Source organism: Ammodytes marinus (genome assembly GCF_949987685.1).
Source record: "Ammodytes marinus genome assembly, chromosome: 18".
Lineage (NCBI taxonomy): Eukaryota > Metazoa > Chordata > Actinopteri > Uranoscopiformes > Ammodytidae > Ammodytes > Ammodytes marinus.
Genome location: NC_137222.1, coordinates 15,327,155 through 15,349,552, shown reverse-complemented (window position 1 = coordinate 15,349,552; position 22,398 = coordinate 15,327,155). Strand labels below are relative to the sequence as shown.

At 40.3% G+C, this 22,398-nt stretch overlaps 1 protein-coding gene across 2 annotated transcripts in view; it reads right to left on the bottom strand.

The window, feature by feature from the left end:
* mmp17a (matrix metallopeptidase 17a) overlaps nucleotides 1-22,398 on the bottom strand; it is a 98,197-nt gene that overhangs the window by 28,914 nt on the left and 46,885 nt on the right. For both annotated transcript variants that reach the window (XM_080046208.1, XM_080046209.1), the window contains 2 exons: nucleotides 14,485-14,617; nucleotides 13,319-13,454 (listed from right to left, as the gene is read on the bottom strand). In XM_080046208.1, coding sequence (XP_079902334.1) covers nucleotides 13,319-13,454; nucleotides 14,485-14,617 — 269 coding nt within the window. The remainder of the gene's footprint in view (nucleotides 1-13,318; nucleotides 13,455-14,484; nucleotides 14,618-22,398) is intronic.

Here is a 22,398-nt window from a genome sequence, read left to right as displayed (position 1 = left end):
AGATTTGGCCAAAAGTCAAATAATCATCTGCAGTCCCCTGGGCAGGTTGATACAGGTTGATGTTAAATGTCTCAAGAGATGCTTTGGTGGTACTTTTCTATGTAAATACATGGGTTGGGTAATTTGTTTACCTTCACATCAGAGTCTCATCTGTTATATACGGACAAATTATTATTCACAGGGCACTGTGAAAATACAGCTAGGAACATTGGCCTGTGAAAGAAAAATCAACTCTGCATCTGTGTCAGAGCTTAGGCAGAAACCGAAAATCCTATCTGGACTCCCCACTGCATCACTGACATGACTACTACAGTAGATGTCAGAGTAATGTAGGCTCTCTAGTATATAGTCGCAGATGAGTGTTTCAACACAGGTTGGATGTATCCAACTCCTTTCTTTGCTCGGGTTAAATGGTACTGGTGCTACCAAACTCTTGATTCATAATTATGCCGATGACACAAGAGGTGACGTTGACTATCCCAAGTCAGTAGTTCCCTGCAGGTGAACATTGCTTGTAATTCTTGGAAATAAGTAACAATGTGTGCGATCCTTTACACTCTACTGACAAGACAAATACATGTGAGAAACCTATCCAGTTATGCTATGAGCTGTGTTTAGACCTCTTCAGAAGTTTGTCCATCCATCGTCAAGCCTTTATCCTAATGACGGGCCCAACGACTTTCGTCACCAGCTACGTTACAGACCTTTCGTGCCAAAGAGACAGAACAGCAGCTGTTCCTACTACTTAGTTTGTTGACCTTTTCTAGTCAAGCTGACAGCTGACACAAGCAATAGTTAGTTAAGCTTCTAGAAATAAGGGCACCCTTGTCATGTTTAATCTGTTTAGTTTTTTTTAATAATTTATCATTGCCTACTTTTTATCCACCCTTTAATATTTTATATTTATCTTATTCCTTTCTTCTGTTTATTGACTCCTTTCTTTTTTCCCCCATTTCGCCGTGTGAGGCCTCACGATGTACACTATACAGAAAATGATGGATTATCCTTTAGGGATCCAAGCACTGTAAGTGGTGGATTTTTTTTTTGCTTTTGTAAGTTTTCTCGTCTCCCTCCTTTCTCCTTAAAAAACACTATAATGTATAAAAACAAACAATTATAGATATAGCAATTTTTATTAACAGCCCTTTGTTATAAAAAGGAAACTGTAACCTCTTAACTATCTTCTTACTAATAGAATTCCTTCAACTTCATCTTTGACGCTTTCTCCTGCTCCTGATTTCCGGGAATACTTCAGCTGCTATCACAATTTCTTCAACACACCGGGTGATGCGAATCAGTTAATTAGTGCAGCTAATTAGTGTATTATTTAGCAAATATTTCTATGTCAACATGTTGACACAAAACACATGGGCGGTGTTAACAACATTAGCTTAAAGCAATTAGAGAGTAGTGGTTCAAAAAATGAGTTGGGGCTAGTCATCTGCAGTGCATTGTATTGATTGTTATTTTTTTTACTTGCGTTGATTCGTTCCTTTGAAAATGTGCCTACACAGTCCACTTACTCATACTGCCAGTGTGTCATAACCCTTTCTAAAGCAAAGTTAGCCAAAGTCACTGCTAATGGCTCAACCTCTGTGGTCAATTCACCTGCTTATTAGTCCTAATTCAGATGGACGAGGGTAAGTTTTGTATACGTCTGTTTGTGTGTGTGAGATAAAGATCGAGAGGCAGAGTGCATGGTTTTGTGCATGTGTAAGTATGTAATGTGCATCTAAATGTATGTGTCGGCTTGTTTGTGTGTGTGTGTGTGTGTGTGTGTATTTGTATGTCCTCCAAGGTCAGAACTTTCCTGAACTGCATCTCATAGGAACTGTGGAGTCCCAGGGAACTGCTTGTGTTTACATAAGGAGACTGTATGTGAATAGGAAATGAGCTAGGTGTACTGGGATGCCTCCTTTAAACTTGATAAACCTCACGGAGCATGGTGGAGGTCTTGTCAGTTTGTCAATCAAACACCTTGATTTTAACAACCTTATTGATTATATTTTAATCAAGCGACCAACTGCGGTCAGATCTGATGTTTATTTAACAGCTTGTCCTTGTGAAGTCCACACCAGTGGAGTTTTTTTTATTTCTATGTTTGGCTGTTCCTCCTCAATAAAATTTTTTTTTTTTTTTTTTTTTAATAAAGAAAAACTATTGTTTGACCATATCGCAAACAATTTATTTCCATTCTACTGATGACAACATATTTTCCCCCCGCAAAACACTTCAGCATTGGCCTGGAAATCCAGACCTGCCGCTGGCAAATTAAATTTGCTGCGCCTGCTGGACACTCTCCATTGAAGCTCATTAAATATGTCAAGAAATCCTGAGCTTCCAATCAAATCAATCTTTCTGATATGGGCTGGCCAGAGCCCTATGTATGTTGCTCTTGGGCGGACGTAACCGGATGACGACAGTGCTGTGCATGCGCCTCCAAAGCTGTGATAGTAAACAACAGAGATGGCTGTGGATATGTTGTTTGAGTTTGAGACGGCTTTGGCCTCAACCCTTTACGATTTGGAAGAAGGCACTCAAATCTTTCATTAGCAAGTAAGAGGAATGTTCTGTTTTGCCGACCGACCACGCCAAAAGTTTAATTTAACAGTAAATCCCGCTGTTTACTAAACGAACGGGGCTTAATACGTCACCTTGTTAATTGGACTGATTGGTTGTAGTGCTATCCAACTGCGTGCAGTGGCATTTGAAATGCACAAGTAGGAGCCGCCACTTGAGTTGGGAAGGTCTATTGATCATGGCCAGACCCTCTATTGTTCTAGATATGGGTCTGGATTTCCAGGCTACCGAAGCATATTATATACACAGGATCTCTTTGCCTAAACCCCGGTGGAATCAACATCATATGTTGTGAGAAATGTAGAACATGCTGGCCATTGGTTAAATAGTTCACCAACTGAAAATAACTTGTTCAATAAGTCAGTGTCTCTGAGCTAAAACATTTTACATTTGTTATGGCCCAATGATGCAATTCAGTACAATGTCAATCCAAAGACATTACAAGAGTTTTGGCTCTTTTTGTATGACCCAAGTCAAAATTCTTCTTAGTACTAGTTACCGATTTTTTTTCTTTTTTTCAACACAAAGAAGATACAGTCTATGGATGTAATGTGTGATTTAAAGCCTTCCTTGCCTTGTAATCTAATAGCATGCTGGGTCTAGAGTCACATTATTCGACTGAGTGAAGCTTAAGATTGTCCAATTGCCAATGACTGCTGCTGTAATTGTGGGAGATATATCTTGAACCAGGAATCTTGAGAATTGTATAGTACATCAGGTTTAACACCTGGCAAGAGGTTGAAAAAACAAAGAAATTCCCTACATGTGGTCAGCCTTTTCTTCTTCCATACCAATAACCTAACAGTTATGCTAACATTTCCTACCGCCGCTACTGCTCATAAAACCCCACCTGCACCCCAGCATCTACAGTATGCAGTAATTAATCTATGCTCGCCTAGTGTGGAGTCATTGTGATCACTCCCAACTCCCTGCTGTGCTAAGCTTGGTGTAACCATGTGTTGAGCGACGATGTTACAGCCTAACGCAACACAGTACTATTTCTGTGAAAAAATCATCACAAACCTGAATGTTGATGATGGTTAAATGTTGTAGTCCCGTTTTGTGAGAAACAATGCAGTGAAAGGTTTTCTTTGCTCAGGTCTAGAAGAATACACTTGTTTATTTTTTTACAATTGAAGGAATGACGATCAGAAATTGATTGGCGCATGGGCCAGCAGAGTTTGTTGAAAAAATAAAGTGCAGATCTAAGATTTTCGGCTGCAGCATAAATGCAGGAATCATCAGTGGCTGAGGGCTGTTTAACAGAAACAGACCTCCTGAGTGTGCATCGTTGACGCACAAATAAATATCTGAGAACAGAGTGTACCGTCAGACGTGTCCACATCCATCAAATATAATGCCTCCATAAAGAACTGCTCACATCAAAGGAACACCCTGACACTATACTGAGCAGGCAGTCCTGGGCAGACGGTGAATCTTTGGCCGTGGTGTTTAACTGACAAACAGAGGATTGAAGAGGAGGAAATAGCATGAGGAAGAAAGTGAGTAAAGTGAAAGGGAATGTTGTTCCAGTCTGATGGGAATGAAAGAGGGATGAGGCAGAGCGGGCGAGCAAAAAGATGAAATATGTCAGTGTCCCAGCATTCTAGACGATCGGCACTTTTTCAAGCGTTTCATAAAAGTTGTCACTAAATTTAAACCTGATGTTCCACGACAACAACCTGAGTGTCATAAAACAGAAAATAATATTATGTATTTATGACATTTATATTTAGCATTTGGTTTAACCAAAGGAACAATTGGCTATTATAGGGATAGCTCCATTTCAGGGAGAGACTAACTAGCTCTGTCAGTGCTGCTGCCACATTTTTATTGGACAAATACAGCCCTGGAAACAACTAAGAGACCAGTCTTAAATCTTCATCTCTGCATTACTCATTTACAAAATGCTCTAAATGACAATATTTTTATTGTGAATGTGGTAAAAATGTTGTCAGTTTATATAATAAAATCAAAAAGTTAATTATACTCAAACATATGCCTCTAAAGAGTAAAACAAGAGACACTGAACATGTGGAGTGGTCTCTTAATTTTTTCCAGAGCTGTAAAGGAATATACAAAAGAGGACAAGTAAATGAGATATGTCATTTCGAACGCAGTTGTAACATTAATCTGGGTTTCATTTCCCATACAAATTACACTTGCTATGCTTGTTTCTTAGACATTTGATTTTTGGAGGTATTGGGTCTCTACTAATTTTCCTCATCTGCAAAGGAAATCTTCAAGTCACCAAGTTGCACGAAAGGAAAAGCTATTAATTGAATACAACTACAAGTTTGGGAAATCTTTTTACCCTTAAATCAATAAGAGGAGGGTAGAATTTTGCAATGCAATTTATATGGAATGCATTATTTGAGGAAAATGAATGTTCATCCACTATTAAAAAAAAGTATTTTCTTCCTACAAAAGAACATAGTCACGTAGGAGCAGAAATAAATGCAAATAAAGCCTAACATGTACACTTATAATGCTACGCAATACAATAAAACATTTAAATTACACAGGAATAGTGTGAGATGAATTTCCCAAAAGCCATGGTTGGCGTTGTAAACCTTATAGTTATCATGTAAATAAAATGGCTTGGAGTGGAGTTTATATATTTTTTTACAGCTTTAGAGTGACTGTAGCCTGGTCCTACCAGACCATCGTACTTCATTGCATTTGTAGAAGGTCTGGAATCGCTCAATTGACAAACTTTAACTCACTTGAAGGCGGGTGTCTGTTGAAGTTTAAAACTATTGGATCTGCCCAGTGCCACTCTAGATCTGCCATAACCAATCACATAACGTTTGGTTGGGACGTATGTCATGAACCGGCTTCTGACTGGCGGACGACCTCAACGTCATTGTTCTGAGCCACTCCCTCTGTTTGCTGATTGGACCGCCACAAATCTGGCGGAGAAAATCCACTAATATACCGCAGGCCCAGACTGACTACTGAAGGGAAATGAAATTTGAGCGGAAGTACGTAGGCGGGCGGCGCAAGGCTAGAGTGACTGTGCGCTTTAAATTTAACATTCTATATGGAAAAAACATGGAATAACGCACTTTACTGAAAATGTAAATAAAAACGTCTTTGCAATGTCTTCGGCCAAACTATGTTATAATTGTGTATGAGGAGGGAAATAAGTTTTTCCATTACAGACTTATTACACGATATTGTCTCAGAGTGTTCCTTGTCAGTTTAAAATCCAAAAGGAAAACAGAAGCGCAATTACATTGTTATATTGTTGAAGAGTGTGTGGGTAGGCATTTCCCCTCTCAAGGAACATTGAACTTGTGTAATTATTTGAGCACCATTCAATGCCTGCAGTATCTCACAAAAGTGAGCACACCCCTCACATTTCTTAAAATATTTAATTTTATCTTTTCATGGGACAACACTGAAGAAATTACACTTTGATACAATGTAAAGTAGTCAGTGTACAGCTTGTATAACAATGTAAATTTACTGTCCCCTCAAAATAACTCGACACACAGCCATTACTGTCTAAAGTACTGGCAACAAAAGTGAGTACACCCCTAAGTGAAAATGTCCAAATTGGGCCCAAAGTGTCAATATTTTGTGTTGCCACTAGGGCTGCACGATATTGCCCAAAATGATTATCACGATTATTTTGGTCAATATTGATATCACGATATTTTACCACGATTATTCAGTAATTGTAGTGAGTAAAATATTTTTATTGGATTGTCACGTAAACATAACAGCGCTTTCATATCCATGTGATCGGCTATGCAATATTACTGATAATGTACATATATTTGCATAAATATAATAAATATTTACCTGAAGTCAATGCATTTCCACAAAGAAAATATAAATCAAAATATTGCACCAAAACTTTACTCAAAATCAAATCAACAGAGCACTGCTTTAACTTTTCCTTGTGCTACATTTCTGTTGAATAACACATCTTTGTTTCCTCACCTGACCTCATTGCATCTCCTAAAAGCAAAAATATAAAATATTTTACTCCATTCATTGTACCTGCATGATGGATGTGTATAAAACTTGATTTTGAACTAAATAAAATTGTGCCCACAATGTATAACTAAAATAAGTATATTATGAGCTGCGCCCTGTCAAAATAAATCACAACCTATATGGCTCTACTATGTCAGAATTTAATTTGAAAGGACGGAGACGGGAAGTGGCAGGTAACACTCAGCAACACGTTAGTTAAATGTTGCTGCCTCTCATGCCTTTACTCCCAACGCGAGGTTTCATCTTCGCTTCAGGTCGTGTGTACGCTGAGGCACTGACTGTATGGAGTTATTAGCAACCCTGGGAGCTTGTCTAATAACTGGAATAGTCATTGCAAACCCACTAGGTTCTTATGTAATGAAAACGTAGTTCAATACGCCAGCAAATAGGAACGACCAAGGATACGAACTAGCAACGGTGGAATAGTCTACTCGCCCAGCTAGACTGCTTCAGCTGACTGAAGGCTCCGGCTCAGCTGTTAGCCAACATGCTTAACCAGAGCTCCATCTAGCTAACAAAGCATTATTCCCCAAAATCTATAACAATTCACGGAGAAAATGACTGCCGAACATTTACATGGCGGGCTGCAGCCTGAAGCAAAACGTACTCACGTCGTCTTGCTGGAGTCCTGTCGGACATTAACCATGACTCCTGTGTTCCCTGCTCTCCTGATACATGCAAAGACGTGTTGAAAAAGTATTCCATTGTTTTCTGAACGAGTAGCCCTGTTTGTGGACGTCTATCCATCAAAACTATGACGTAGGTCCTTAGGTGACCCGTTCGCTATACATTATACTCTTGACAGCGGTCTGTCTGGCTGGATAACAGACCTGGCAAAGTGTCATGTAATAATGGGTTATAAATCCGGTCCCACACAAAAAAAGAGACTAACAAGGGGATGTATGTGATTTCACAAGCGCAGATGTCTGCTCTCGCTCGCGCGATAAGCAGCAGCAGCTTGCTTCTTCGCGCGGCTCTTGGAGTGCTTTCTGTCTATGCGGGCAGAAAATTGTTCACACTTTGGGGGCGGAGCCACTGGACTTTGATTGACAGCTCTCGGGGAACCTGGGGTTGCCAGGTTGGAGCATGAACAGGCACATGATCAGCGAGTGGTTTGGGGAGGGATTGATTTGCTTCGCAGCTGAGCACACATTTAAAATATCGCACATTCATGTACACGTCATCGTGGGAAGGCAATATCGTCATCGCGATGAAAATTCGATATATTGTGCAGCCCTACTTGCCACCATTATTTTCCAGCACTGCCTTAACCCTCTTGGGCATGGAGTTCACCAGAGCTTCACAGGTTGCCACTGGAATCCTCTTCCACTCATTCATAAGGACATCAAGGAGCTGGTGGATATTAGAGACCTTGCGCTCCTCCATCTCCCGTTTGAGGATGTCCCAAAGATGCTCAATAGGATGTGGGTCTGGAGACATGTTTGGCCAGTCCATCACCTTTACCCTCAGCTTCTGTAGCAAGGCAGTGGTCGTTCGGAGGTGTGTTTGGGGTCGTTATCATGTTGCAGCACTGCCCTGCGGCCCAGTTTATGAAGGGAGGGGATCATGCTCTGTTTCAGTATGTCACAGTAAATGTTAGCATTCAATGAACTGTAGATCCCCAGTGCTGGCAGCACTCATGCAGCCCCAGACCATGACACTACAACTACCATGCTTGACTATAGACAAGACACACTTCTCTTTGTACTCCTCACCTGGTTGCCGCCCGACACTGTATCTTTGTCTCATCAGACCACAGGACATGGTTGCAGTAATCCATGTCCGTAGTCTGCTTGTCTTCAGCAAACTTTGTGGGGTTTCTTGTGCATCACCTTTAGAATAGGCTTCCTTCTGGGACAACAGCCATGCAGGCCAGTATGATGCAGTGTGTGGCGTATGGTCTGAGCACTGACAGGCTGACCCCCCACCCCTTCAAGCCCTTCAGCAATGCTGGCAGCACTCATACGTCTATTTTCCAAAGCCAACCTCTGGGTATGACGCTGAGCATGTGCACTCAACCTTTGTAAACTGGGCTGAAGGGCAGTATTGCAACATGATAACGACCCCAAACACACCTCCAAGACGACCACTGCCTTGCTAAAGAAGCTGAGGGTAAAGGTGATGAACTGACCAAGCATGTCTCCAGACCTAAACCCTATTGAGCATATTTGGGGCATCCTCAAACGGAAGGTGGAGGAGCGCAAGGTCTCCACCAGCTCCGTGATGCTGTCATGAATGAGTGGAAGAGGATTCCAGTGGCAACCTGTGAAGCTCTGGTGAACTCCATGCTCAAGAGGGTTTAGGCACTGCTGGAAAATAATGATGGCCACAAAAAATATCGACACTTTGGGACCAATTTGGACATTTTCACTTAGGGGTGTACTCACTTTTGTTGCCACCAGTTTAGAAATTAATGGCAGTGTGACGAGTTATTTTGAGGGGACAGTAAATGTACACTGTTATACAAGCTGTGCACTGACTACTTTACATTGTATCAAAGTGTAATTTATTCAGTGTTGTCCCATGGAAAGATATAATGAAATATGTTAAGAAATGTGAGGGGTGTACTCACTTTTGTGAGATACTGTATGTACTTCATCTACTGCAGATAGATATATGTTCTCTGTGTGGCTTCAACAATACAGAGACCTTGGATCTGACTAAAGGCGCATGACAATAGAATGCAAACGCTTTATGCTGATTATTGAGAGAACAGTATGTGTGTGTATTTAGTGATAACACTACCTCAAAAAATAGCCAGGCACAATAATATTATTGTAGAATAATATATTTATTAAAGTTTATATGCAAGCAATGTGTTACTAAGTTGCTTTATTGATAAACAACACCATATGGTAACCTCTGAAAATGTGACATGTTTCATGTTTCGGAAATCCCCAAAAATACTCCACAAGTGTTTATAATAAAGGCATAATCATTCCACCATCTGTTTCTTTGGCAAGAGCTCCAGGCTGTAAAATATATATATATATACAAAAGACAAGAGGTCTATATATCGCTATTTTCCAGTAAAACTTGGCTGAGAGCTGCGAGTTGAATGGTGTTCTCACTGGACTGTAAAGACAGGCTGCCTTATTTTAGGAAAGCCGAGACGGGCCGAGCTGTAGGGAACCGTATGCCGTGTGATTGGCAGTGGTGCGTTGGCAGTTGTAGAATGGAGGGACAAAGAGTGAGAGAGAGAGAGAGAGAGAGAGAGAGTAATGAGAATAAAAGGCCAACACGTTCCACTCATAACAAACTGCTGTTTTCAAAGTGGCGCGTATGCTGGTCCCTTGAAGCAGATGTTGACTCTTGTGCAAAAGTTTTGGTGCAGCGTGATGCTGAACTGCTGCCACGCTGAGACCTTACCAGAGCCCTCATGCCATCATATCTCAATGCCCAAAAATTGTCTCCGTCTCTGAAAAACTTCCAGCGGCTGGATGTGGGGGATTATTTCACAAAGGCAATGCCACAGGGACAAAGTCGGCGGGTAATTTGTTATCAATAAGACATAACCATCCTGCCCCCAGTGACAAGTGATTCATCCCTCTGAACTCATTCCTCTTTCTGTCTGATCTTTCTCTGCTGCAACAGTGTGGAGCAAAGCCCCTGTGCTGAACAAGCTTACCCTCCCCAGTCGATCCTGGCTGGATGAACCCGCCCACTCATTGGAAATACGTCCATATTCAACGATTCTGCACCTCAACATTTACGTCGAACTCCAAAATGCAGTGCCAGTGGACAAAGCAATGTGCCATGTATGTTGAGAGGCAGAAGATTATGTGCCAAAAGCTCTGTGAGGATGTACCCACAGCTCACAGTTCCAACATGGTGATATTACCCAGGTATCTAACTGTAAAATATGTGTGTGTGTCCGTCCTTCGAGTTTCTCATCAACCATTCATCCGATTTACTTCACACTTGGTGGTTGTATTGCCAAGGTCCGAAAGGGATACAAGTGTTAAGTGTGAAGTTGTTCAGATCAGTGAATCAAAAAAACAGCGATATCCTGCGAAAGCCAGTCGGACTGTGATGCGTGTCTCTCCGTGCTTTTACAATAACATGCTTGGAGATGCCAAGGGGTGCGAAAATACAAGCCACTTGACAACAATGACAGAACATACTAGTTAGAATAAACCTATTGTATTTAGCCAATTTGTACTGTGCCTTTTATATTGATATCTGGCAAAAAAAAAATCAACTTCTTTTGAGTATTTTTTTCTCTCGTCTTCTCTCAGTCCGAACTGTACTTGAGTTTTTCTTCTGCTTTTTCAGTTACTACCGCAGCCCCATCATTCAAGCTCCGGCATCCTACCATCGTTCCTGCTTATCGACCTGTTTCTTCAATCCTCCAGGGTCCTAATGTCCTGCTTTCCCCATGCATCTTGCTTCATTCTGCTTTGCTTCCTCCCTATAGCTTAGATATATTACCCTTCTTGCTTCATTATTCCCCTGCAAGTTGCAATGGCCCATCTTGTCCTGTGTGCCGACTCTTCTCAACTTAGACTGGCCTGGTCTAAATAAAGACTTTCCTCTGAGTTGTTAGTTTACAGTACCGCCATCACTTTCATTCCAGCCGAAACACTGTGTGCATTTGCAAACCAAACACCTAGCACTTTTCTTGATAAACAGTATCTCAGCATCACACATTCTGGAAGCGTAGCCAAGATTTTCACAGCCTACCTGTCGGTTTCAGTGTGTTCCTGCCATCAGGTACACGCTGATGCAGCTTGTGGCAAAGCAACCCCCCGCTAAACTAAGATGTTGTGCTGACCTGTCAGCTGTTAACACTACCCTCCTCATCTGAAAACAAAAGCAATTTAACCACTGGAAAATTACTCAATACAATAGTGTGTAAAGTGGGAACGAAGCAAATAAATACTACTACTACCGTGTTTTATAGAGGAGCATCAAATGTTGCTGAAGCTACAACGTAGACTAAGTGGCACTTATGTTACCTTTCAGGATTTGTTTGCCAGAAATGTCTCATTACCATCCCTAAATTGTATACATTCTGCAGCTGTTAGCGACCCTAAGGTGTCGACATTATATTTAGCAGCATTTTTCCCCAAGCTTAAATATTAGCTTTGCATCTCCGAAACATATCCTGGCTAAGCAATCTACATTCAATAAAAGCTATAAGAGCTGTGCTGTGGTGTTGAAATAAACTATAATTGGGCAACTGATCAACTGTCACAGTGTGTGCAGATGTGTATGGCTTACATGCAAAGCCTTTTAGATCAACACCAACCCTGCATTTTCTATTCTACATATGTGGAATGGGGCATCTCGCCAAGCATTGTAGTGGAGTCAGACATACAGTATATCGGTCAATTAATAGATTCCCTTGCCGCGCTTGTATACTGGGACAAAGCCAGTAGTCCAATTAGATGGCCAAGTCGTGCTATAACCCTAGCTTGACTTGTGCATGTATGTCAAACAAGTTAGTTCCTGACTGACTCTTCTCATCAGCAACAACAACACTGTTGGTTGAAATGTGGGAGCTATCCCTGCCCATGAATGACAGTGGTGCAAAGATTTTCTAGAAAAGTCTTACGACTTTCATGTCTCACTTGTCAAACTGAGAAGCACTTACCCTTCCTATCAGCAGGTAGAGATATGACATAAACTCTAGAAAGAGATCCAACGTTAAGCGTGTGAGGACAGTGTATTTGTGTTCCTCTCATGTACTACTTGTTTCCTAACTGTATTGATGTGTATGTTGTTGTCTTTTGCCGCATGCGTACACACGTACTGCTTGAGCTGCCACCACACCAGTATGCTGTATATCATCTCCGTGTTGCATCACCCCGGACAGAGTGTGTGAATCAGCACAGGCCGAACATATGTTTCACTGCCTCTTCCTCTGCTGTCTAAGACTAAGCTGCATCCCTGACAGATGGCACAGCTGCACTTAACGCGACCGTATTATTTTATCATGTACAGTGTAAACTACAGAATGACTCTTTGACAAAGCTTTTTATCTTGTTCTATCACACAGCTGCATGGACCTGGACCAATTCCATATAGTGCTCTTACTACGTTTATTTTTTAATTTTTTAAATAACTCCACATTTTAAACACAAAATTGGGAATGTGTTTCTTTGTGCATCCCCTGAGAAGAGAGACATGTTGCTGTTTCTTTAAGGTCTCTCTAACCAGCATGCCACTTTTACAAAATGCTCTTTCTCTAAGCCAGCATTTATCCAGTTACAAAAGGATACTCGCCTAGAGGAAGAGTCCCTTAATCTAATCTTGGATGGATGACTTGTACATACAGGATTGTATTCGGCTTAGATAGCCTGGTCTCATTTGACACAGGCTTAACTGAAAAACATAAACACTGAACGTTGTTGCATGTATTCGTACAATATCAAATACAAGAGTGAGTAGCTAGTAAATGCATCTTTGATTCAAGCGATTTGTTCCTTTAACCCTCCAGCATAAAAGGATGAATTGGACACATTTTCAGAAGTTGTAAAACATTTAAAAAATTGGCTTCTGTGGTGACTAGCCCTAACCCTAACCCAGTGCATGACCAATAGCTAATGATGTGCCAATCAATAGCAAGATTCTTCTCCCTGCCAATAACAGACTAGTGTGATCAGGATGATATCCCATTACTACAGATGTAATACATTGCATTGACCTCTGGATATTCTGATCTTATTTCTACAATTCTTTTAGGTTCAACCTTTGAAAGTAAGGTTGAAGGTTGGTGTATCCTTACCTCCATGACAGGTGCCTCTTATCCCATTTGTTCTGAGGGTTCAAGGCTCGTTTCCTGCGGCCCGTTGACACCTCGGCCTCAGACACATCTGGCAGAGAACATCTGGGTGTTTTCATTAGTCCCAATGTGGCTGGGTCTAAAGAGGAGAGGAGAGGTAATTGAGATATAGACTAATTGAGGTCCATTCATTCAACCTTATATTGATATAACACAGTTCATATAATTTTACTGCTTCGGTTTTATGCCAGCCGGAAAACAAAGTCACTCATCATCACATGCATACAGCCGATGCTTAATAAAACATAAGCGCGCTTTGTAAAGTGGAAGATGACACCGAGGTTCATTATCCGTATCACTTGCTCATACTGCATGTGCTCATATGCATACATATGTGTATTTACGGGAGGTTATGAGTTGCTTTTCATGGCCATAAATCATACTATGCTCATGCTCTTTTCTGTACCCTCTTACATGCACAATCACACTCTCACTCACCACTGTTGGGCCATAAATTATACTTGCTCACACCCACCCACCACTGTATTCTTTTAAAACCATTCGCACACAAAATCACATTTTCGACCCACTGCAGTCTTGTGTATGAGATGGAGTCATGGTGTGTACGGTTAAGAATAATGTGGTTTCTAAAGGACACATTGTGGTGTGTTTATGTGTGAGGGAGCCTGACAGTACTGTGTGTTCTATTATGTGAGAGAAAATAATAGAAGGTACACTCAATATACTGTTATTCGGTTTTACACATACCGCTATCATCAATCAATGTTTGTGCGACAGGGCGCATGATTTATGCTTACAAGGTCTCTCAAGGTTTTCGGACTTAAGGTGCAGTCGATTGCAATCCACTACAACATGTTTAAAATCAACAGTAGCTTTGTAATGATCAATGGTTGTCGGAATGATTTGGATTCCATTCAGCAGCAGCTTCTACGATGTCACTTGGATCGGATTATATCGTAAGGTGTACCTTATACTTTCTTCCATATAGACACACTTTACAATAAAATACAACTCGCTTTCTAACTGTCATAACCTCTATTCACAAGGTGAGCGTGCACAAACAAGCACATAGTGCCGTGATCCATCCAAAATGCCAACTTTCTCCTATAACCCTCCCCCTTTCACCACCTTCCCACACAGCGGCATACCTAACACCCCGGTCTCCTTCAGCCCTCCGTACTTCTGCATGGCTTTGATGGCCTTGGTGAGGGCCTCCTTGGTCTGGAGCTGACCAGTCACTGGGTCAGGGGGCGGGAGGTAGCCAAACTTGCTCAGCCAGTCCTGGAAGGGGAAACAGTAGACAGTTAGAGTTCAAGAGTCAAGCCCAGGCATTTCAAGGACTCTGAGTATCCAAAAGCTGCTGAGAAAGTCTGACACCTGTTCATGTTCACTGTCAGTGGACACTATCAACTCACATATGAACATTTGGTACACGCCTTTTCTTTCTATGAAATGTCAAAATGTGTTGCCAACTTTATATTGTACTGTTCCATATGAGCACATGATACGTTTTGTAAAAAGGATTTTGCCACTTCCGTGATTAGTGCTGAAAAGTCTTTCCTTTTGTGCTGATATGGTTTGGGATATTGTATCCATTTTCAAGTTGTGTCAATGTAGTTCACTTTCAGGTCAGTTATATTCCATACATGTGGGACACAAGGTAACTGAACTTATATCAAATCCGCCCCCTCCTTTGTTCAAACTAAATCTAGCTGTCTATCTTTGTCTCCCTCCTTTTACTCTTGCCTTCTCTCTTTGGCTTTAACCGTCTCTAGTTCTCTATGTTCTCCATCTATCTCAGCTCCGTGATCTGATAGCCAGTCTGACAAGTGTGCTTTTTGATGGGTTTCTGATCAGCACTCATCAGGGATGAGTGACACAGATCGATAGTAAGGCAACTGCCCTGTATTGACGACGCTGGGAAAATTCCATTAACTAAATAATTGACTTTAGCTCTTACAATGCTGTCCATCGACTGATATTCCTGGTGGATAGGGAACGATGCTAGATGGAAAAAGTATCGCCTGAGATGATGAGAAAGCAAAACCATTTTCTTCAAGGTTGATAATGTGTAGGAAGAGGGACATATTTGTCTCTGTTTCTGTTACCAAAAGCCCTATAAACTGTAGTGTGTGTTTATGCACATTTTATTTTACTTAAATGTCCTGGTAAATGTCATGGAGACAGGCTGCTTTCCATTTTCTATTAAAACTGAAGTAACTGTCTATGTGATAAGCTTTAAGTGTCTGCTCTCACGTCACTTGGCTTAAACCTGGATTTGCAATAAAAAGTGGCAGGTTTATGATTCAGATATACTGTACGTATTGTGACATACAGCGGCTAAAACGCTAGGAAGTTGAGAGAATTAAGAACATTAATAGAGGGGGAAAATAATCTAATAGTAGGAGGAAAAATAGAAATTATATAGAATTCAGAAGTCCGAGCAGAATCAAAAGTTCAATCGGATGTTGGAAATGTGCAATACAGTGTGTGGTCTGGGTCAAGGGCATTGGGATTCTGGTGCAGGTTTTGCTGAGCTGGAGGTTCTAGTTAAGCACATTAAGGTTCAAAAGCCACTGTGACCAAATGATACGTCAGCATAATGAACATTTTGGCAGGATGTAAAGAAAAAAATATATAGATATACAGTATGCCAATATTGATCTGCATCTTGTTTAATGACACTTGAACTCAGTCCCTTAAGTAGGGCAATCTCACTTCACCATCAATTAACTGCTAAATATAAACTATTTGTAATGTGTGTGTGGTCCATGAAAGAAATACATGGATGTTACATCAGTCTGGGTCTGCATATACATACAACTGTCTCAGTGCTTCACACAAATAAGATACAAAAGAAGAAATACTATTTATACTATACAGACACACAATGGTTGCAAATTTGCCTTTGGAAACCGCAAAGAGAGCATCAATCAAAGATGGTCTTTGTCAGTTTCAAAGCAGCAACAAGGAGAGGGGGAAATGTGTTGCACATTTCAAACACAGAGGGAATCTCATGGGCTTTGAGTAAGGCAACGGCATGCATTAGAACGTTGATGGACATACCAAATGGGCAAATAACCAGTAAGTAGAAATGAATTAAACCACAACAACAACAGGTGGAAAATAAAGGGCAGAGAAAGAGTGTCAACCCAATATTATTGCTTCTTTCTCATAAAAAAACACTCAGTATAATCACACTGGGTGTATTCCATATGACTGAATAATGAAAGGCAATTTTTGTAAAATATGGATTTATTAATAGTAACAATAGTATGTATTGGTAGCCTCTAGCCTGTATCTTAAAGAACAGAGGGACATGTGCAGTATGTTACCTGAAACAACAATCAGCTGCATGTGTTAACCACAGTGATAGTCATATAATATTTTTTATGTATTTTTTGAAAGACGTCGCTAGGCACTGTAGACGCACAGAAGCCATGGAACAAATTTTCAGTAGTGAAATGCATGCCACTGAAGGCCACCTTTGATTAGATACAGTATTCCAGAAGAATGAGCAGAACAGAGAAAGGTTTTGTGACGATAGGGCAAGCATCTTGCTCTCATGCAGAATGAGAAAATGCTACGTATGATGAAAGGACTGAAGCAGCCCGTAAAGTTCCTTCTCTCTAAATCTGTGATTAACTGTAGCACGAGGGGGCTGACGCAGATGGCTGAAGCTCCAGTCTCTTTTAATCATGCATTATTGAGACGGGCAGGCCCAGAAAACGATTGCAGAAAATGACGTCTAACACTCCAGTCTGCCCATATTCTTGTACCTCACATGACGGGCAGATATTCAATAAACATGCTAGGTCAAGCCTGACGCCACTACAGTGAGCTGTTTTTGGGAACAATGAACTCTCGCTGTGGTAGGAAGTTGTCTTGTCTCAGCTGCTCTGTCGTGATCGGCATAACAGTTTATATGCCTTGGCCAAGTGTAGCTTTACCAAAGAATAACTTAATTCATAAACAAAAAACAACCTTTCCCAGCGTTCCAAATCGTATACTCTTTTTGTTCTTTCACTATGCTACATACTGCAGCTGTCAATAAAAAGTATGTAGTTTGCATGCAGTATACATAAAATTGGGACATATTCATACTTATATATTTCGTCATAACATCTCGCATTGAACTCTTGCTTGTATCCATCACATTTCTGGTTGATTTCACTCTGAGGCTCAGTCGATATGAGGTAACTTGCACAGTGGTTGTGGGTTAGAACCGCCTAAAATACATGCTGGATTTGTGCAGAATTGCAACAGATGTAGGACCTATATTTTGTCATGCTGCATTTGACATAATGTATAAGCGATAGGGACATCCTTGTTTTTACCATACTAAATAGAATGAAAGTATGGGTATTGGAACACACCCTGAGTTACTAAGTTGGAGTACTTCACTGCCCCCACGCAGTCCTAAATTTCTAATTTATGAATGTATTTTGGTCTCAATGCCCTGCAGTCCTTTTCCAAACAGTCAGGGTTGAGCTCCTTATCGGAGTAGATATCTCCTGTGATGAAGATGAATCATGTTGCTTGGAGGCAAATTCTAATTTTAAACACATATCAACACTATACTCAAAGTAAAGTTGAGAGTGAGGGATTTCATATAGTTTTGTAGGTAATTAGGTCAAGAACCAAAGATATTAAATGGTGAAAATTGAACCTGATGATTTCCCTAGATAAAAAACCAGAGGACCAGTTGAAAGTTATGAAAGTTATTGCAATCCATCTTGAGGTGGACATGAAAGCGCAAACCAAATTTGATGGCAATTAAAGAGACTTTCATTTAAGAAAAACTCCCAGAATGTCATGCAAATGTGTTGAAAAGTAATGAAGATGTTTCAGTGTGGAGCAAAAGGGTAGACGGACTTACCAATGGTGCAATCCCTAAAGGCAAATTAAGTTATGCCTGAGCAGGATATGTCAACTTATCGATACTTTCGGAACTTGAAGACCCAAATGTAGCAATAAAGGCATATACTGTACTAAGAAGCAGTGATAGAAGCATTCATAAATATTAGTTACTATTTGCAAGCTATTATTTAAGACATTCGTTGAAACTCATACACCCTTTGTAAAGTATATTTCAAAAGCAGTTAAATACCTTTTCAGAAATGATTTTCGAATTCATAAAACAAAGTTGGAAAAAAGTACTGTGGAGGTCGAGAGAAAAAAGGCTGGCACTGAGTGCTCAAAACTTTGTGATTGGACATAATCTGGAGATTTACAGTATTGTCCAAAAACCAACATTCAGACTCTGGAGATAAGGTTGTTTATTAGAATGGCATTGTGGTACGTGATTGTGGACACAGAGCAAGGTCGTTGTTGTATGAATGTCAAGAATCCCAGACTGTGTCATCTATCTAACTGTCAGGACTGCCTAGTGTTCCAAAAGGTGACTGTACAGTGACTGCGGCTGACTCCGAGATTAGGCATGCATGTGAGAGTGAATCGAGTCAGAAAACCTCATTCAAAACATACAAACAGGGAAATAAACGGTGAGTGGAGATGTCAGGGGAAAACAGAACAATGAAAGACACTGAGGGGGATATGATGAGAACTCTGATGACGAGTTCTTCTCGACTCGCGAGATCTACTCATCCTTAAGAGAGCCTTCTGTTGCACAGCCTTGTAAACATCAAACCAAACCAGCACTTACTATGATTTCACACACCACAGGAGACAGAGAGAGAGAGTAAATGTGAGTCACCATGAGCTGATTAAATAACATGAACCAACAAAAGAAGACAGAATAGACAAAAATAAAGTGCCTCCAGTGGTTCCTATTTGCCGTATGACCTTCCGAAAAGTCCTTACCTTTTGCATCTACCCAAGAGCTATTTGCATCAGGGGGGCCCTAACAATCCATAGCATACAGTCCTCAGAATCAGTCCTAATCACCACAAGGTTGAATGTTGTAGAAAGAGTCAATTGCCGGACTGAAGTTCTTGTGAGCACTTCACCACGCTTTACCAGTGTGTTTTCTATTGTACTGCCATAAATGAAGACTAGTGGTGCAACGGATCACGGGTTACCGTTTTGTTTTCATCGCAGTTTCAAACAGCTGTTTGCATCAGCTGATTGGCTCACGACAACGGGAGTCTGTCTAAAGCCAGTGATGATCACTCAAAACAAAAGGATAAAAAAGCTATCACTTCCTCCCTCTATATATCTGCATGTATTTCTCTCCACTGCACACTCAGTCACTACCATCATAACCTCATTTAGCACTTTATTTTGTTTTTGAATATTTTAAGATTCTATTTCAAATAGCCTTTGTGGACACAGGCTAATTTGTTATTCACTGTGGATTTTTGAAAAATAAAACGCAAAGGTAATTAAAAGCAAAGTCATATTCGTCTTATCTTTGCCTTTTGTATTGTTGTTGATCCGAAAATTATCTGACCCGTGTCTCAAAAACCGTGAGTAATGTGATCCGTTTTAAACCCCTAATAAAGACCAACTTTACAAGGAATAAAAAGAGTCTTGGGTAGCATGGGACCAATCGTTTTAACATGATATTTCAATTGAGGGATAGATTCCTTGTCATAAGAAGGGGCAGTCGTGCTAAAGGATAGTGAGACAACCCAGCTGAGGATAAGGAAGTGAGTGATACTTAAAGATCAACAAATTAGTAAAAAATGCACTCTCTTTCTGTACACTGGAATGAGTTCGACCCAGTGCTGACTTTAATGAAATATGGATGGCTTTGTTGATAAGTCTGTCCGTCAACAATGTTAGTCCACAGAGAAATATCCCAACAACTGTTTTATGGATTGCTACAATATTTGGTATAGTCACTCATGATGCCCAAAGGATGGATCCTAATGACTTTAACGAAGAGTGTTCCTCTGCTGCCACCATGAGAGGGCCATTTTGGGTTTTGAGTGAAATGTCTTCATGACTACTGGATTGCCATGACATTTGGATAAATTGTAATAACTTTCAAAATTAAATATGTTAAATATTATGAGAATATATATTGGTATTCAAATGTAGTTAATAATAAAATGTACTTGTTAGTTACCACTTTTGATAGCAGTTTGTTTCTTATAGAACCATTGTGGGTATGTCACCTATGGAAGCGAGTTGGAACCCATCAAGCACTCAAATGCCTCCGGCTTTTAATTAGAAAAGCCGACACACTTCCCTCATCCCATCTCTGTGCCTTCCTCATTGAATCATTGTTGCCCATGCACATCCTGACCTGAAGTCAGTCAGTGTTGAACATGATTGGACTCGGTCCTCTACGAAGCAGAGTGGCCAGTTGGAAAGAGAAAAATAAACAGAGCGGGGAAATAGGATATATCGAAGAGAGAAGAGCTGCAAGATAGCGAGAGCAGGTAAAAGACTGATATATGATGATCTTGTCATCAGGTCCCCTTTGTTTCTCACAGGTCAGGGAGCAAGTTGGAAAAAGGGGAGAGTGGGTCATGGAAAAGAGCAATTGTAAGGAGTGAGTGTCAGACAGGGTAGAGGCAGAATAGAAAGAGATGGATATGATGCAGCATGACGCAAAGAGCACCAAGGGGCGTGCATATTTAAAGGCCTACTTCACCGGTTTAAATATGAAGGTGTATTGAATTCTGAGATCCTATGTAGTATAAATGTGCGAAAAAAATTTAAATCGGTTCATCCTATCCTGAGAAAAGGCAGAAAGAGTCTTTTTTTAACCCTATATTTCTCCTTCTTGTGACATGACAGAAAGAGAAATATAGGGTTAAAAAAAACTTACTTTGTAAATATTACTGTGATGTCACAGTAAAATAAATCACAGTAATATTTACAAAGTACGTTTTTTTTAACCCTATATTTCTCTTTTGTCACGAGAAAGAGAAATATAGGGTTAAAAAAAACACTCTTTCTGCCTTTTCTCAGGCTAGGATGAACCGATTTTAATTTTTTTTTGCACATTTAACTACATAGGATCTCAGAATTCAATACACCTTCATATTCAAACCGGTGAAGTAGGCCTTTAACTAGATGAGGACTTTAACCTGCACAGTGAGGGGTACACTATGTTGAAATTGGTTGAATTTAGATCACTATTAGGATAATTGTGTTGAAAGTAACAAAGGATACATTTCAAACAACTAATACAAACAACTATTTTTCCTTTGAGATGTTCATTATTTGCAGGATTAGGCACTAAATGTTATAGGAAGATAAGAATGAATAGAAATTGGTTGAAATTCGGTCTGCATTCATGGTGCAATGTGTTTGGAGATTGTCTGTCTGACGTGTTGCCGCTTTTTGGGGGATTTGTATCTGCCTCCTAATGAGACACTTTGATCTCCGGAGTTGTCTTAATTTAGAAATGAGGCAGTTTGGAGGAACTTCTGAAACAGCAGGTTAGATGAAAGAATGTGGAATACATAGATGCACACAAACAATGCATTGAACAAAAGCAATTTAACTTTAGAAGATAAAAGATTGGTTAGTTTTTACTGTAGAACAGGGTCACCGTATCTGTTCCTTTACGTCTCTAATACAACTGAGTCATTATTCGTGTACAGTCGTTTTTCACAAATGTCCCCATTTGCATGAATCATTATGTGCAATTTATGGATAATCGTGCTCAAAACATCACACTACTTCATTCTTAGATCAGTAAGACACTTATGCAATGGTACACATAATTCAAAAAAGGATAAGTAAAAGCAGGTAATGTAAACAGCGAGAGTGAAATACAGCAAAAGCCTTTTGATAAAGTCAGTGATTATACATCATTATATTTCCCATTACTCTGCACACTGTTCACTGTGCAACTCAGATGGCACACTGTTAACTGCTTTTGATAAGGGTTGACAGTACACCAAGCTACCATTGTGGGTAGCTACACAGCTAAGTGTGCATACAGCCTCATACTGGATAAGGGCACCCATATTTGTTCGTGTCTCTTTTTTCTCACCTCTGCACAGCTGGCCTGCCAGTGTAAAGTGGGTATGAACATCTGACAAGCAAATTGGAGTAAAGTGAAACATTCACTAACACTCCCAAATCCATATCAACACATAGATAATACTGACCAAGGACTGGTCCAACATAATCAAACC